This window comes from Lagopus leucura, unplaced genomic scaffold, assembly GCF_019238085.1.
Source record: "Lagopus leucura isolate 7727_CA_CO unplaced genomic scaffold, USGS_WTPT01 Super-Scaffold_73, whole genome shotgun sequence".
Lineage (NCBI taxonomy): Eukaryota > Metazoa > Chordata > Aves > Galliformes > Phasianidae > Lagopus > Lagopus leucura.
In genome coordinates, this window is record NW_024962252.1 from 77,418,136 (window position 1) to 77,434,598 (window position 16,463).

General features: G+C 39.2%; 1 protein-coding gene across 3 annotated transcripts in view; it reads left to right on the forward strand.

Annotated features, from left to right (window-relative positions):
• The first annotated feature begins 1,005 nt into the window (after positions 1 to 1,005).
• SRBD1 (S1 RNA binding domain 1) overlaps positions 1,006 to 16,463 on the forward strand; it is a 122,957-nt gene continuing 107,499 nt past the window's right edge. For 2 of the 3 annotated variants that reach the window (XM_042894067.1, XM_042894084.1), the window contains exons 1-11: positions 1,006 to 1,087; positions 1,927 to 2,083; positions 5,835 to 6,032; positions 6,799 to 6,881; positions 7,418 to 7,583; positions 8,613 to 8,975; positions 10,546 to 10,712; positions 11,726 to 11,843; positions 11,974 to 12,112; positions 14,796 to 14,892; positions 15,360 to 15,495. In XM_042894067.1, the coding sequence (XP_042750001.1) occupies positions 6,799 to 6,881; positions 7,418 to 7,583; positions 8,613 to 8,975; positions 10,546 to 10,712; positions 11,726 to 11,843; positions 11,974 to 12,112; positions 14,796 to 14,892; positions 15,360 to 15,495 (1,269 nt within the window). In that variant the 5' untranslated portion in view covers positions 1,006 to 1,087; positions 1,927 to 2,083; positions 5,835 to 6,032. Of the gene's footprint in view, positions 1,088 to 1,570; positions 1,663 to 1,926; positions 2,084 to 5,834; positions 6,033 to 6,798; positions 6,882 to 7,417; positions 7,584 to 8,612; positions 8,976 to 10,545; positions 10,713 to 11,725; positions 11,844 to 11,973; positions 12,113 to 14,795; positions 14,893 to 15,359; positions 15,496 to 16,463 lie in introns of those variants that run through there. The other variant, XM_042894076.1, reaches the window with a different exon arrangement.

The following is a 16,463-nucleotide window of genomic DNA, read 5'->3' on the forward strand; positions in this document are numbered from 1 at the left end:
CTACTGCAGTGGGCTGAGAGAAAGAATATGTATTTACTTACATGTCTTCTGTGGCCACCCGTTCTGTGGTATCTCAGCATCACACACATATGGTCTTTGCTTCCCACTATCCCTGTGAAAACAACTAACCTCACTTCAGAGAGAAAGAAATGATGCGCAGTATCGATGGGGTTCTGATCCGAAGGAAGTAAAGACACTTCTAGCAGTTTCTGAACTCCTATCAGTCAGGAGCAGGGAGATAATCATCCCTCTGTACTCAGCACTGGTGGGGCTGCACCTCCAGCACTGTGTTTACCTTGGGGCCCCTCGCTACAAGAAAAACTTAGAGGCCCTGGAGTGTGTCTGTCCAGAGAAGGGCAGTGAAGCTGTGATGGTCTTGAGTCTTATGAGGATCATCTGAAGGAGCTGTGATTGTTCAGCCTGGAGGAGGCAGGGATGAATGACATTATTGCTCCATACAGCAGCCTGAAAGGAAGTTGAGGTGAGGTGGTTGTCAGCCTCTTCTCCCAGCAAACAGCCATAGGGCATGAGGGAATGGCTTTAAGTTACACCAGGGGAGGTTCAGGTTGGATATTAGGAGTAAAAATATTCTCAGTGTTGAGGTGCTGGAACGGACTGCCCAGGGAGTTGGTGGAGTTGCTGTCCCTGAGGGTGTGTAGATGTACCAAGGAACACGGTTTAGTGGGCAATATTGGTGGTAGCTGGGCAGTTGGACTGGATGATCTTAGAGATCTTTTCCAACCTTAACGATGCTGTGATTCAGGCTCACGACTGTCAGCAGCCCGAACGCTCCCAGGCCGATTCCCTACCCCTACCTGGGCCCCAGTCCCATCCCAAGGAACCGGCCACCAGCGCCGCCTCACGGCGGCGAACCCTAAGTGGTCCCGACGGACAGGACCAGCGCGGCCACCACCCCGCCGGCCGCGGGCACCGCGAGGCGGAGTGGAGGGCGGGGCTCGCAGCCTTCCCGCCCCGCTCGCTGCCCGCTTCCTGCAACGCGGCGTGGCTGCCGCTTCCTGCTCCTCCCCGCGCCGCGGCCGGCTCCGCCGCGGAGGCCCTGGCGGCCCTTTCAAACGCGGCAGCAGGGGTAAAGTTTGGGGACACCGCCCTCCCCACGGGGCGCTGGGCCGCGGGCAGGAGCAGGGCAGGGCTGCCGGCGGCAGCGGAGAGCGGCCTGTGGCCCCGGGGGCCTCGCTGGCCCCGGAAGGTTCTCTTTTGTTCCGCTGTTGGGGTCTCCTGGAGGGGAGATGCTCCCGGCCGGCAACGTATCACGGCGCGGGAGGTGGTTCCGGGGTAGAGAGCTGGGCTCCGAGGGCATAGTGGGTGTTTGGAGCCCGGCCGCGTCTCTGGGCCACGAGCAGTGGTGCGGTGCCGGTGGACGACAGCACCGACTCTGCTCTGCTCGCAGCTCGCTGGTGCTTGGCGTACGGTAACGCGGCATGGTCACACGTTCTGCGGTCGTTGCCAAAGGGAAGAGGTGCACGGCTTCGTTGTCCTTAGGAAATAAGGCAGCCCCTTAAACTAAACCGAACGGGAGTGTTGCTTTATGGCTGCTTTGCTGAGTTGGAGGAAGCCGCTAACACGCTGCCGGCTGCTGTCATGAAGCAGAACAGCCCCCCCTAGCCTTGCTTGGGCCGGTGTCACCTGCTTGTGTGTAGTCTGGTAAGCACATGGAGGTGCTCAGGCATTCCTTCCGAGGCGCCTCTCCCAGTTCAGTGACAGCACTATCTTATGTCCCTCATGTCCCCGGGGTTGAGACGGTCTGGGTGAATTGTGTTTCCTTAGGGTGTAGCCTTGATGTGTTGCCACTGTGGTGATACTTTTTTGCATCTCCTGGCAGTCATACACCTTTTGTGATTAGCACTGATGACTGTTCTCTGTATGTGTGTGCCTTATACGTGTCTGTCTCTGGCTTTAACTTTCCAGGTGGTTCTGGAGCCCCCACAGTGCGCATCTGATCCCTCTCCTAGGTAGCCTTGACTGACTTTGTGCAGGAGAAAAAGTCCTTGGAAATCTGCTGCGCCAGCTCTGCTGTGCAGTACCCCTGGCAGTTCTCCAAGGTTTAGGCCTCAGGAGGATCACTGTAAGTTGAGTTTATGTTTGAAGTACAACACAGTTGTTAAAGGTGACAAAAACCTTGTGGAGCATAGAACAATTTCAGTATAATTCCTTACCACTGGTCTGTGCCTCATTTTCTCCTCTTTGTTGCTGGACTGTATGCTCACATTGTATTTTCATCTTAGTTCTAGCATGCAATGGAGGCGTTTTAAAATGATGAGCAAAACCCAACTGTTAAAGCCTCGATAGGGTTATAAGAGAGGGCTGTTCTACTGATGCTGCTAATAATGGTCTGAAATCCGCTTGTCATGTGGGATTTGTAGTGCTTTTTCTGTCCTGCTCCAGATGCTTGGTGTTATAATAAGCTGTTGGTTGGCTAGGACTGCGTGCTTTACGTTAACATATCAAATGTTATTATCCTTGCATTTTCTTCACCTTACGAAATTGGAGGCAGCAGAGCAGTGATTGAGAAGACTTTTTTGAGAAGACAGATTTCCTTTCTGGAAAGAATATGTTATTTTGAATCAAAGCTTTAGAAGTTTCAGTAGTATTCTTTTTGCTGGAGAAGATCTTTTCACAGGTCCTGGAATAAAATTCCAAGTGTATGTTTGGCTTTTAGTAGTTTTGTTTTGTAAATATTGTACCTTCAGGTAGAAAAAACTTTGGGTTTTAAGATGCAGTGCCTTTGTTGTCTTTGATCTCGGTATAGATCTTCTATCATCTATATTTCTCTTTCTCTTTGTGGTGCTTATGTCACTTTGTGTAGTAAGGCTGTGAGATGTAAGCCTACCGTGATGACGTTTGCTTGATCATGCTTCAAAGGTAGAATATTTTCTACAACTCTTTTCTTTAGGAGATAGGGAAGGTATCACTGTAGAAGGTATCACTGTCTGTTAGGATCAGTGGAGCAATTTCTGATTTTGCAAGTTGTAGCTCTAGCAGTTGAGCTACACAGCCTTGTGGTAATGATGGGTTTTGTTGGCTTTTTTTTTTTTAATAGCCTTTTGGTTTTATTTCTTTAGAGAGACTTTTTCATCTGATTCTAATTGTTAGGAGTTTAAATTATTTTACAAGTAGTTGCTTATGCCACCTGGATTCACATTTGATGAAATTTACATTTAATGGGCTGTATCTTTGCATGAATATAGAGACTGGAAATAATGTCATCCTTTTTAAAGTTTCTGAATGAAACCTGGATTGCCCTTTAACAAAAATACTGTTGGTGAAATGGTTGTTAAGAGCTCTTTTTCTCAGGGAAGAGCATTTTTAATTACCACGAAAATTCTGACAAGCACATAAAATAACTAAAAATAATATGCTAACAAATGTCACTTGGAGGTTTGCTGGCTTTGGCTGCTAGGGAGAACTGCTAGAACCAAGTTGTAGGAGTTTAAAACACTGAATGGCAGGCCAGTGAAATGGTGCATAGTGTGGTTAACTAGTTATGTGCCTTGCTGGATAGTTCCAGAATCCAGGCACTGCAAGCGCCTGCCATAAGGTACAGCAACACTCAACAGAGGCTCAGGTAGGGGGGGAAAAAACATTTGTTCTGACTTCTCTGTCTGGCATAAATTCTGTTCTTCATTTTTCAGGAAGTCAGCCATGTAATTGGCTCTCCTGCTTTTTGGATTTGAGCAAGGAATACATTTCTGTATAAGCTATAGTTTCTTTCCTGAGGCAGAAACAGCCTTCACTTAGCTGGAGGCTACAGAGAGGGAAGTCATTAAGGCAGTTTTGCCTCTGAGGTCAGTCTAACCAGAGAATATAATAATAGACAAGAGGCTAACTTTGTGCTGTCTTGATTCCAATGTGCTGTGGGGTGAATGAAGCCCTTCCTAACTCACTCTGCATTTGGGACAGAAATTTTTTTTCACTTGTCTTGGGAAGTCTACTTCATGGGACACAGGGAATCACATCCAAGTAGTAATGGAGAACAAAGCAGGCAATGGCTTGGGAGTGCTTTGTTGTCTAGTCTGTGCAGTGAACATTTTAGGTACCCTTGTGAAGCATATCTGTTTGTTTCTTGAGTCTTCTTGCCTTGCTTCACCTACAAAAAGAAAGCTTAAGCTTAAAAAGAAAATAATAAAATTGTTCATCATCATCAGTGGCATTTAGACTCATTGCTTTCTCGTCTTCCCTGCCTCCCTCTGCAGTGAATCACAGAAGGACAGTTTTTCTTAGTCATTAACTGTGGGTGTTAGCACACTCTAGTGCAGGCAGCTCAGGAGTAAAATTTAGCAGACAGCTGTCTGACAATTTGGAATCACAAGTATGTTTGTGGACTTAAAAAGATGATTCTATGCAAATAAAAAGAATATATGTAGCAAGGACAAGATTATTTTTCTAGGACTATAGCTAGTTTGGTGTATACATTTATTAGAAGAGGAGTTGGTTTTGATTAGACCCCACCTCACCTTGAAGTATCCCAACTTTTTCCTTGGTGATCCCCATGCTTTGATGGTCTAGGGTATTCAGCTTTTACTTTGAGCTGTAGAGTTGTATAATTCCATTTTAGCTTCTGAGCATAGCTTGTCTATTTCACAGAGTTATTTAGAAATGTGTTGTACTTAATATTCACAACTTATGGTAGTCCAAATTAGTTTTAAGTGTATGTACAAACACCTTCAGGAACAAGTTATGGTAGAAAATCTAGTAGATAAACTAAACTTTTACTATTTGATTAAATATTATGAATCTATCTGAGTTCTATCTCAGTACCTGTATTTAAGAACTGGCACGTTACTGATTGGTGGAGCAGAGGACAGGTTCTGTGCTGATCTGATCTGGCCACATGTACTTGATATTTCTCCAGTTTTGTGAAGGACTGCATTAAACGGGGAGAAAACAGTCAAAATACTTTGTGAATGAAAAATTCAGGGGATCAAAGGAAAAGGAAAAATAAACATTGAATTGTTACGTAGAAACTTAGCCGTATTGCGTATCACTTTCTATTCTATTTCATGCTTTCTTATGCCCCCCCTTTTTTTTTTTTATATATTTGCTGTATTTTTTCTGCTTCATTTGGTGTGCTGGATAAAGACTTAAGCATGCAGGAGCAAATACTAATCTGTTTATGAAGAACATGGAAAATGTCTGGCTTTGGGGAAAAAAAAAAAAAAAAAAAAAAAAGGAGCTCATCTCCTATTCTTTTGCTCACACCAAGAGTCAAAGACTTAACTGACAGGAAGTAGAGCTAAAACTTTAGCTTTGCCCTGGTTCTTGCTTAGTATAGAATACAAATATTGAGATGCTTAGACACCCGACTCTTGGACACTTGAGGTGATAAGGAAATACTAGCAGAAAAAAAAAAAAGGTAATCCAAATGAGTTTTTCCTTTTACTGAGGCTTTTGAGCAAGCTCAAAACTGTTAAGGTAATGTGCTGAGTGACCAAAACTTGCAGGGAAGTTAAAAGAGCAGTGTTATCTAAGGGGAATACTCACCTCAGATTTGTTCCTTTTTCCTCCCTGTGGTGAAGGAGTGATCATGAAGAAGCTGTTTTGACTGCTTAGAAGCTGGTTACTACCTTCAAAAATTGCCTGGAACACCACAAAATACTAGTTGGATTAGCTGAAGGAGCTTGACTGATAGTGATATATTTAATGTAGTGTATTCTAGTGAATACCAGTTTGAAAATGGAAAGAACTGTAAAACTTGACCATTCTGAAACGTGTTCTGTGCCTGTAAAATCAGAAATCCATCTGACTAATGTGTTTCTTAATTCTTGAAATCTCAGTTTTGCAAACATCAGTAATGTTTTTGATTCTCCCTTTCACAGATTAAAATACAGTATAGAATGGAAACATTATTTTCATGCCCCTGAGGCAACAGGAAGAAATGTACAATTAATTCAGGCCTGTGATTAATAACTGTTTAGCTGTGAAGAGCAAAGAAAAAGGGAGAGCAGAGTGTCTGGGTGAAGTTGCCAGTTGTTTCAGGACTCCAAGTGAAGAAAAGTCAGCAGAAAGCTAATAAGGTAATAAAGTAATTTTTTGTGCATTCAGAGGAGATTTGTCTTCCTGTGATATACCTGTGTTTTGACCATTCACACAATAGCACTTCAGTCAATGAAACAGCACAGGAGAGTTGACCTGTTGTTGTCTCTGATGTTTACTACGTATTTGTATGTTGCAAGCAAGGTAATTATTAGCTTGTGCTAATTGATACAGGTCTCCAATAGTTCTTCTGCTATGGTGCTGACAACTGTCACTTAAGTAACTTAACTCTGGAACCGCTTTACGAAGAATACAAGGAACTTTTGTTTTTAATATGCACACAAGCAACAGCTAGTCTTTAAAGATGAAATTCAAGATCTAAATGGAAAATGTCCTTGTAATACTGTTCACATCAAAACCATATGCTAGCTTACATTATTGGATCTTATTTTTATTGTTTCTTAGAAGACTGATGGAGGCAGGACTGGCACAGTACATAACACACAGTAATACGTCTGAGAACCAGTATTCATTTTGCTAGGGTAGCTTTGCATGCAGCTGGAATAATTATCTCCAATTGAGAAAAATAATTTAGTGCTGGTTTGTTTATTGGCTTAGTTGAAATCATTGTTGGATGTCTGCTGCGTGGCCTGAATTCTTGGATACTATGAAATGTGAACTTACTCTGGAAGAGATTTTTGATTGGTGAAGATGTTGTAGGGACGCACTTGGCAGGGAATTAAAGGGCTGAATAAGAGGCTAACTTCAACCAAATGTTTGATTTCTCTCTTCTCTGCTCTGTTTCAGATGACATCTCTACCAAGGAGGGTGAAATCTGAAGCCAAAGCCCTTACATCAGAAGTTGATGAACTACCCTCATTTCTTAATTCGTAAGATTACTGCTTTCTTAGATTGGGGGTTTGTTGGTTTTATGTGTGTGTGTGTGTTGTTTATGCACTATCTATATATTTTCTTTGGTATTATTTTTTTGCATATATGTTTACAACAGTTTTCTTCAAAGGTTTGTACTAAGCTTGAGTGGTAGAATAAGAATAACACTCAGTTTCTGGGAGGTTGGATAAAATTAATTCATAAAGTTTCTGTTCAGTTGTAAAACACAAATTACTTTTTCTGTTTTGTGTTTACAGTGATGATAGGGTAAAACTGAATTGAAACTGTTTAGACCAATTGTCCAAACAGAATCAAACGTGTATGCATGCTGGTGACCAGCTTCAGGAAAACCTGATGAACTGTTCCAGCCACTGACTCTGCAACAGAAGCGCAGACCTGTGTTCTTTGAGTCTGCCTCCTTTCTGTTCACTTTTCCTGTTCACTTTCTTTAATGTCAGAAAGCACCCAGGCAGGCTTTCTTATGTACTTTCTATTCATCTAACTAACAGTATTGTTTACTTGTTTATTTTTCCAGGAGCTCTGAATCAGAGGAGGAAGAAGAGGAATGGGAGCCAAAAAGCAAAACTGCCAAGAGAGCTCAGTTGCCAAAGAAAAACGAGGTAAAACCTAAAAGAATTGCTGCTCCACGGTCAGGAGTGGCTGGGAAAAAAGTCAAGAAGATAGCAATAAAAAAGGAAATGGTGAGTGTCTATCTGCACGCAAGAGAAATTTAATGCCTGTGGAGGGCAAATAACATAATCTGAATTTTTTTTCAACTCTGGTTCAGTTGATTGCGGACTGAGTGATTGGATCATCAAATGTGTATGACAAACATGGCTTTCTTACATATTTGTATTCCAAATCTAAAGGCCTGTCCTTTAAAATTTTGGCCACTGGTTATTGACTTGATCTCTATGAAGTTCTCTTTCTACAACAGAAATAAATAAAACCCCCTATTCTTTCTATAACAAAGCCTAAACATTCTAATGTCTCTTTGTCTCTGGTTTCTGTCTTGCACCTTTGATATCTTCTATGTTTTTACCAGCTCAGTGCCACAATAAAAAGAAGGCATGTACTTAAGTTTCTTTGCATGGTTGTTCAACTCAGTAAGAATAGAAGTTATAATAAATATAAGATACGCTGCTATCAGAAATTTGTTTCTATTGTCAAAGTTTAATATGAAGAGTTAGATTAGGTCATCACACAAGCTAGTCCTTCTAGTTTATATTAACGTTACTGAATGTTTTGACGTATGTGGCATATTGAGAAACACGTTCTCGGACCCTAAGAATCTCTCAGGAATTAATGTGTGGCTTGTTTAAGGCAAAATAGTATCTTAGCAGACCAAACCATAGTTCCAGTCCCCTGTTTTGCACCCTGTATTCTGTTGGAAGTTTGCTTCCTTGCCATGCTATTCCCAGTCTTGTTCAGATTAGTGGAAGTAAGCTCTGTAGGTCAATATCTCCTGAAGGAGAGCCCTGAATAAATCTTGCCCAGATAGTTAAATTTGATCTTGCAAATTGAGGCTCTGTTTGGCATGGTTTTCCTTTCATTTCTTTCACACAAGGAATATTTCGTGTCACTTGATGTCTATCTTGGCATTTCCCTACCAGACAGAGACATCACTGGAGAAAATATCTGGTTTCAAATTTTTTGTGATTTTAATTGAAATGTTGTTGAGCTCGCTTACATCAGTCAGTGCTTAATACAGTTTCACATCTTCTTGGTAGGATGTATCGTTTCCTATTGCTCCTGCAGAAGATAACAAGGTACAACTTCAAAAGCCTAAGGAAGAAAATGTAGGCAGTAAATTGAACACTTTAAAGCAAATGCCTGTACTGCCCAAAAAGCCTGAAGTAAGTCCATTCCAAGGAACGAATGTAAAAAGTTCAGAGAGTGATGAAAAACCTTCAACGAGTGCTCCTGTAGTAGAAAATCAAGTGAAACATGAGAAATCTGAGGAGGATTTTGCATTTGATGAACCACCTTTAAAAAAGATGAAATCGGCTACATCTCCTGAAGGAAAGCCAGTAAAGAGTCTAGGAGGCAATAAAGTGAAAGAAGAATTTGAAATGAACTGGGATATTGTACAGGTATAAGATCTTTTCCTTTTTTGAAGTGTCAGTGTTACAATTTCCTACATAATTTGGTTTTGCAATCTAACATACAATTTGAATCCTCTTGGAATCACTTGGAACGAGTCATTGTGCTGTGAAGTACTCACTTAACCTCTGATTAGATTGGCATAATACGTGTATAAATATTGGTAGATAACTTAGAAGTTCAAACTTTAACATTTTTCTAACATCTATGGCTTATGCAGTCCTTAGTACAAAGCTTGCTTGTAATAGGTTCCTGCATATTTTTTCCTTATTTGCACGTGTGGTTTGTTGTGCTGATTTTTTTTTTTTGTTGTTGTTCATTTCTTTTTGGGTAGATGTGGTCAACTGAACCTCCTACAGGAATGCATGCTGAAAGAGTTGGGTTTTCAGAACTTTAGCAGCACTATTGTAAAGGTTCACCTGATTGTGTATATCAATTTGCATTACCACGGAGGAGGAATTAGTAGAATTCATAGACTCCTTAAGGCTGGAAAAGACCTCTAAGATAATCAAGTTGAACTGCCAACCCCTCACCACCATGCCTGCTAAACCATGTCCCTAAGTGCTACATATACATATTTCTTGAACACCTCTAGGGACTGTGACTTGACCACTTTACTGGGCAGCCTGTTCCAATGTCTCAACTCACTTTCTGAGCAGAAGTTTTTCCTAGTATTCAACTCAACTTCCCCTGGTGTAACTTAAGGCCATTACCTCTCATCCTATTAGTAGTTACCTGGGAGAAGAGGCCAGCCCCCACCTTGTTACAACCACCTTTCAGGCAATTGTAGAGAGCAGTAAGGTCTCTCCTGAACCTCCTCTTCTCCAGACTGAAAAATCACAGTTCCCTCAGCTGCTTCCCTTGGAACAACAGTGACATCAAGGGAGATATCATCTTTGCTTTTGTAGGATGCTAACTTTGGAGCCATTCAAATAATGACAGCTCTCATTCTCGGAGACTGGCTATTGCTATGGAATGTTTTAATATGAGCTGCATGGGAATAGATTGGGTTTATCCTATTCATCATACTCAGTACTACCTGCATAAAAAGGTAGAAAATTTGATTCATCTTGAAACCTGTAGTAATATTGTGCTAGTTTCTAACTATTGGCAAAATGGAATCTTTGGATTTCTTTTGCTTTGTTTAACTGTGAGATTGGCTTAAAAGGAACTGTTTCAGAATTTTTGAGTTGGATGGTTTGTTTCTTAATGATTTTTTTTTAATTTATTTATTTTTCTTTTAAATTCTTTAATTTCTTTAAAGAATTCTAAAAATTTGAATTTCTTTAAATTTCCAAGAGAGACTCCTTTTTACTTTTTCCTTCCCTTTTTTTTGTAGTTACAAGGCTTTGGAACCACTGATTGCTACATGTCTGATTTTGACATGGTTGTTGGATGCGTGGGAAACCTGGAAACCCGTTTTAGAGATGACAGTAGATGCTGCTGGTCAACATATTATTCTGGATTAGGCTTAGAACTTGATTAAGAGGCTCTTTAAAGTAACATACTGCCTTTCTGAAATGTTTTTTAATTCATTTTACTTTTTTTTGCTTGTGGCAGGTTTTGTCAGATAGAACAAATGTTGAGCCATGGGTATGTGCAAACTTAATTCGCCTCTTTAAAGAAGAAAATACAATTCCTTTTATTGTTCGGTATCGAAAAGAGCTCATCAGTAACCTGGAGGCTGATGCCTTGCGAGAAGTGCAGCAAACATTAGAAGAGCTGCGGTAAGTAAGCTAATGGAAGGGGGTATCTGGAGAAGGAGGTGAGTAGGAAGCAGCCTGCTGCTGCTTCTGTATCCCCTTCTTTTGACATTTTGTACACGCTGCAATTATGAAGAAATTAGTAAAGAAGAAATTTTAAAGCTGAGTTAACTATGCTTGGTGCCTTGTCTTTTTTTTTTTTTTTTTTCACTCTTAAGTAACAAGAAATTTAACATCATTTATTGTCAAAGAAAAAATAAGATATTAATCTGTCTGGAATTTTAGTAGCGTACAGATCCTGGAAATATGTGGTCCAACTAGATATAAACTGTGCCCCTTGAAAACTGCTAAGAATCCCTCAAGTCCCTGCCTGGAACAGCAAAGCTTCTAGTCATGGGTACTACTTGAGGTTGTAGTATACAGGAGAGTTGGTTAAACCATCCTGGACCATTGCATTTGCATATACTCATACTCTGTGGATATCCTCTGGGAAAAGTTTTTTTCCAAAGAGGGAACGTGGCCTGAGGTAGTCTGAAGAAGTTACTTAAATCATAACAAAATACCTTTACTGTCTGCAGTAAGATAATGTCACAGGTACCTTACAAAACATTTAAGAGCTTAGAATGTGGTACCTTGCACTTCATGCTGCAGAACTATCTTGATACAAACTACAGCTATTAGTGCTCATTGATATTGGATTTATCTTTGAATTTTCCTTTTTTGGCTTTAAAGCCACTAATTTTGGAAAAAAAAAAAAAAAAAAAAATTGATAACATTGATGATTATGACTATTATTTGATTAATTTTCTTAAGGCCACCGCAATATATTTTTGATAATATTTTGAATTAATTAAAGAGAGAGAATAATAGGAACTCTTTTTTTTTTTTTTGAGTTGTCAAGTTTTGAAGATTAGTGTGAGATTCAATCTTGAGTGTTTTCTGAGTGCCTTATCAGTGTGCTAGATAAGAGTCATAATTAAAAGGCACTTTAATCCACTGTGAAGTGTGGCTGATAATATAAATCTCTTGTATTTTAGTACTGTTGCTAAGAAGACACATACAGTGATACAGAAGTTGAAGAAAGAAGGGAAACTATCAGGATGCCTGTTTACATCATTATTAAATTGCAGAACTTTGGAAGAATTGGACCATGTGGTCAGTATGCTAGTCTTTTTTTAGTTTAAATGTATTCTTATACTAAATAGCACATCAAGTAAATGCCAATAGTGTGATTTAAATACTTCTTTGCCTTTTAGTAACTGTGTTAGTTTTGCTTTGTTTTAAGACTACGCCTTATAAAACGGGGAGTAAAGGCACCAAAGCCCAGAGGGCCAAGCAGCTGGGATTAGAACCTGCAGCTCTTTCTCTTCTGCAGAGTCCTATGGAACTCAATCTCTTCTCTTATATTAGACCCAGTACCAAAGGTAAGCTCTTTGCTTCTATGAGCAGCAATATCCTAAACTTTTAGTAGTTTATATGATGAGAATTATGTAATTGTATATAGGTTATTAGTAGTTCTACAACTACTTTAAATTCCAGAGATCTTAGAATCATAGAATGTTGGAAGAAACATTTAAAGGCCATCTAGTACAACTCTCCTGCAGTGAGCAGGGAAGTGCACAGCTGGATCAAGTTGCCCAGGGCTGGATCCAGCCTCACTTTGAAGTCTCCAGGGACGGGGCATCAAACACATCTCTGAGCAGCCTGTCCAAGTGCCTCACTATTCTCACTGTAAAAGACTTTTGTACCTTCTAGCAAGATACAATAGAACTTACATTTACTGCCATAGCTCCCCACCCTTTCCTGTCTTTTTACATTATAAATAGTATTTTCTCTTGTAATGCAAGAGTCAAAAGTCTGGGAGGTGTAATAGTCCAAGTCTGTATTTACTGTTAAGAGAGTGAAAGGTTACTTCATACCTGAGACATCTCTGTGGTTCTGCTTATGTTTGAATGTCAACTGAAGTTTTAACTCTGGTTGTGTAATGAAGAGACTTATGCTCATACTGTTTACTAAATTTAATTTAATCTCTCAGAGTATATTTTAATAACAGCAGATCTTGGTGACTTGGAATGAGCAGGAGAAATGTAGCCGTTGTATGGCATGGCAGTAGGGGTTACAGAAGATTTTTAATCTCTGAAGTTTGAGCAGGAACTCAAACAATGTGCTGCTTACATAGACTGCAGAATTGTTTCCTTGTGAATGCAGTTACAGGTGAATCTGTAGGGGGCAATCTCTGACAATAAAACATGGAAATTGTTACAACCCTCTGTGTGGTGTTAAAGTGAAATTGTTTTTCTTTTCCGTCCTCTGATACTTGCTTTTTGAATTTGAACGTAAAAGTGGTGAACTTCCTTGTGAGGCTGATGCTGACTCTTACGGCTTCAGCTGTTTATTTATAAAATGTTTACAACTTTGCATTGAAAAATCAATTACCAACTATTCTGAGTATTTACTTACTATTTAGTTTTCAAATAAAACATGTCATTATTCCATAAAGTGGTATATTGCAACCACATATTTGGCTATTCTGGACTTCTCAAGAGCCAAAATAAAATCTTCACTTTGAAAGTTCAAATGAATTATTTAGAAGTACTTTAGATGAGAGTGCTGTTCATTGCAGCATTTCAAATTTTTTTTTTTTTTTTTTAAGTCAGTGTACTTATTTTCACTTCTGTGTTAAAAATAGTGTAGTTGGGTTTATATAATCCTTTTGAGCAGTGCATCAGAAACTGTATGTATGTATATACACACAAAAATGGGATCACTTTTATCAACTTGAAAACTAGTTTGACAGCCTATATGCAAGCTTGAGATCAGAGGGAATCTTTGTTAAAGAGATGAGTGCTTTGTTGTGCAGAAAGGTTTTCAGCAAATCTTTTTAAGTTATGTTAAAAAAAAAAAAAAAAGTGGTCTAAAGAAGACAAATATTCAATTTTATCCATCTGCTGTAACCCAACAGCGAAAAGGGTGCCTTCAACTTCCTACTGGTTAAGAATTCAGTAGAAGTATTAGTTATCAGCTATGCAAATTTTTTTTTAAATGACTCAAAAGTATCTCTTTCGAGATACTCTTGGCTACCAGAAAGCAATTACAAACCGTGCTTTGTGGGAGATAGTTAATCCAGCCCCTGCCAAAGTAGGATTTGTGCTTTTTTTTTTTCTGACGCATTTGTTACTGACCACTGTTAGGAATAGGATTATATAGATTGATTTTTTTAATATACAAAATTTTATTTTTTATTCTTTTATTTTGTTCTGGTGAAGAACAATTGCAGTGTGAGGTGGAATAATGTGTTATTTTGGTCTTCAGAAGTGGGGGATGGTTCTGTGTGCTTCAATGATTCTGCTGTTGGGTCCCTGTAATAATTTGTCTGCAGAGACGTTTTGTAACTTCACTCTTTGAACAGTGTTTTGTGGGAGAAAGTGAGGGTACCTGGACCTGAGAACTGTCACTGTACAAGCTCCTGCTATGAACTGAAGGAAGTATAAAACTATTACACAGGGAAAGGACAGAATTACCTGCAAGGATCTGGGGCTATTTGCATATCAAGAGCAAAATGTGTAACCTTCTACGATTGTCTCATCTATTGTCTCATCTCATCTACGAATTGTCTCTTCTATGATTGTCTCATTACAATCACACAAATTATACTTCACTATTCAGTTTTACTAATGGAAATATTTAATCTGTATCCTAAATGTAAAAATCTGTTAGTATCAAACAAAATTATTACTTGTAATGTCATTTCAGTTTGTGAGGCTGCATGAGACTGTTTATATTTATATGCTTTGGCAGGGGGGTTGGACTGGATGATCTCTGGAGGTCCCTTCCAACCCCTACAATTCTGTGATTCTGTGATTCTGTGATTAAAAATATAGCAGTTTCAGATGCCTTGGAAAAGAAGCTCCATTTAAAAAAAAAAAAAATAAAAAAAAATCAGTGAACAAGTATTCTTCATCAAAACCTCTGTAAATCTGATTGATAACTTGCATGAATGTTTTTCAGCTTGTATGTATTTTCCTAGTGCTTCTATGTTTGTGTATTTTTCTTAGTTTTTTTGTTTTTTTTTTTTATAATTGCTGACTGTTTTTTTCCCCTTCGAAGGGCTTGCAAATATTCAGGAAGTAGAGGCTGGAGTTCAGCATATTCTAGCAGATATCTTTGCGAAGGATAAAGATACACTGGATTTTATCAGGAGATTGTAAGTTTAAATTTCACTTTATAAACTTTCTAGGTTACATGGTAAAATTCGGTCTCCTAGCATGCTGATTCAGTTTTTCTAATAACGTAAGGTTACATTATATCTATACAGTATATATCTATATATCTTTTTATATTGTAAATGACTACTGTAACGTTTTTTCAACTTCCCAAAACTTTCTAGAATAAGTTGACCACACTGAAGTGCAGATGGTGGCTTTTGATTGTCTATTCCTTTCATGTGAAGACAGCGTTCAGCTTTTTTGGATGTCTCTTTGAATTTCTTCTCTTAGTGTGTTCCAAGTCAGTATATGTCATGTCAGCCTCAGCATTAAAGTCTGCAAGTGATTACAGAGTTGACGTAGTTTATAATAGTGCAAACTTTGGTTTTTATTTAATACAAACACTAACGACTCTTTACAAGTTTCGTGGTAAAGTAACTTAATGACATTTGTTTCTTTCATTCAGATGCCAGCAAAGATACATTTGTATCCAGTCAGCATTGGCAAAAGTGTCATCCAAAAATAGCAATGAAAAAGATATTGATAAATTTCAAATATACCATGAGTTTTCTTGTAATATAAAGAACATTCAACATCATCAGGTACTCCTACAAACTATTTTCTTCTTATAATTGTAGCTGTAGCATGGGTGACTTTGCTTTCAGATTTTGTTGCTTGAAACTGATTTAAATGATTCTTGATTATTTTTTTTTCCCTTTCCAGTTACCAAAGGCAATAGAGTTTCAAATTCTTCAAACACAGGTCTGAGATGTTAATCTTTTCATTAAGAAACAGGACAGAGGTCCATGTCTTGAGTATGTCTGTTGTCTAACTAATTCTTATTGAATGAATATTTATAATGGCTTAGGTATTGGAATTTCTACACTGGTGTGATTTATTTTCAGCACGCTCACCCTCCCTTCCAGTAGTGATGAGTATGTGGCAAGTGTTATCAGGAGAGGTATAAAGGCGGAGTGATAATTTATCATCTGTAAAATCTGAAAATAGGGTGTTACATGGTATTAGAAGCTGCTTGGTTAAAGCGTAAGTATTTGAAGCAAGCATTTGGTACTAAGCCTATCAGATTAAGCTGGTGAAAAGTGCCAAGGGAGGATCCAGAAAACTGAACTCAGAGGTGATCTACAAAAGCAGTTCTTGTCAACAGCAACATAATGTAAAAGTAAAACAGTCCAAACAGGCTCAGTGGAACAGTGCACTGCCCCTGAAAACAAGTGTGTTCTGCATATCATCAGCATTCTCTCCTCTGATACATCCTTAAGTTATCCTGTGCCCCAAGCCCCAATCTATGTGGCTAGGAAAAGTAATGGGCCACAGAGTAAGCTTACTGGCTGAAGATCAACTGATTTTTTGTAAGGCTGCCCCAGTAACTGCACTTCAAAGGTTGTAGCGGGCTGCACTCAATACAGCTGTCAAGGCCTTTGCTCTAATTCATCATAAATCACAGAGTGATTTGTCTTCTGGTTTGGTCATGGTTGTGTATGTAGCTTTAAAACAACCAAAGAACAATGTCAGCTGCTTCTAACCAGACATATCCTTTGCCTGCCTTATT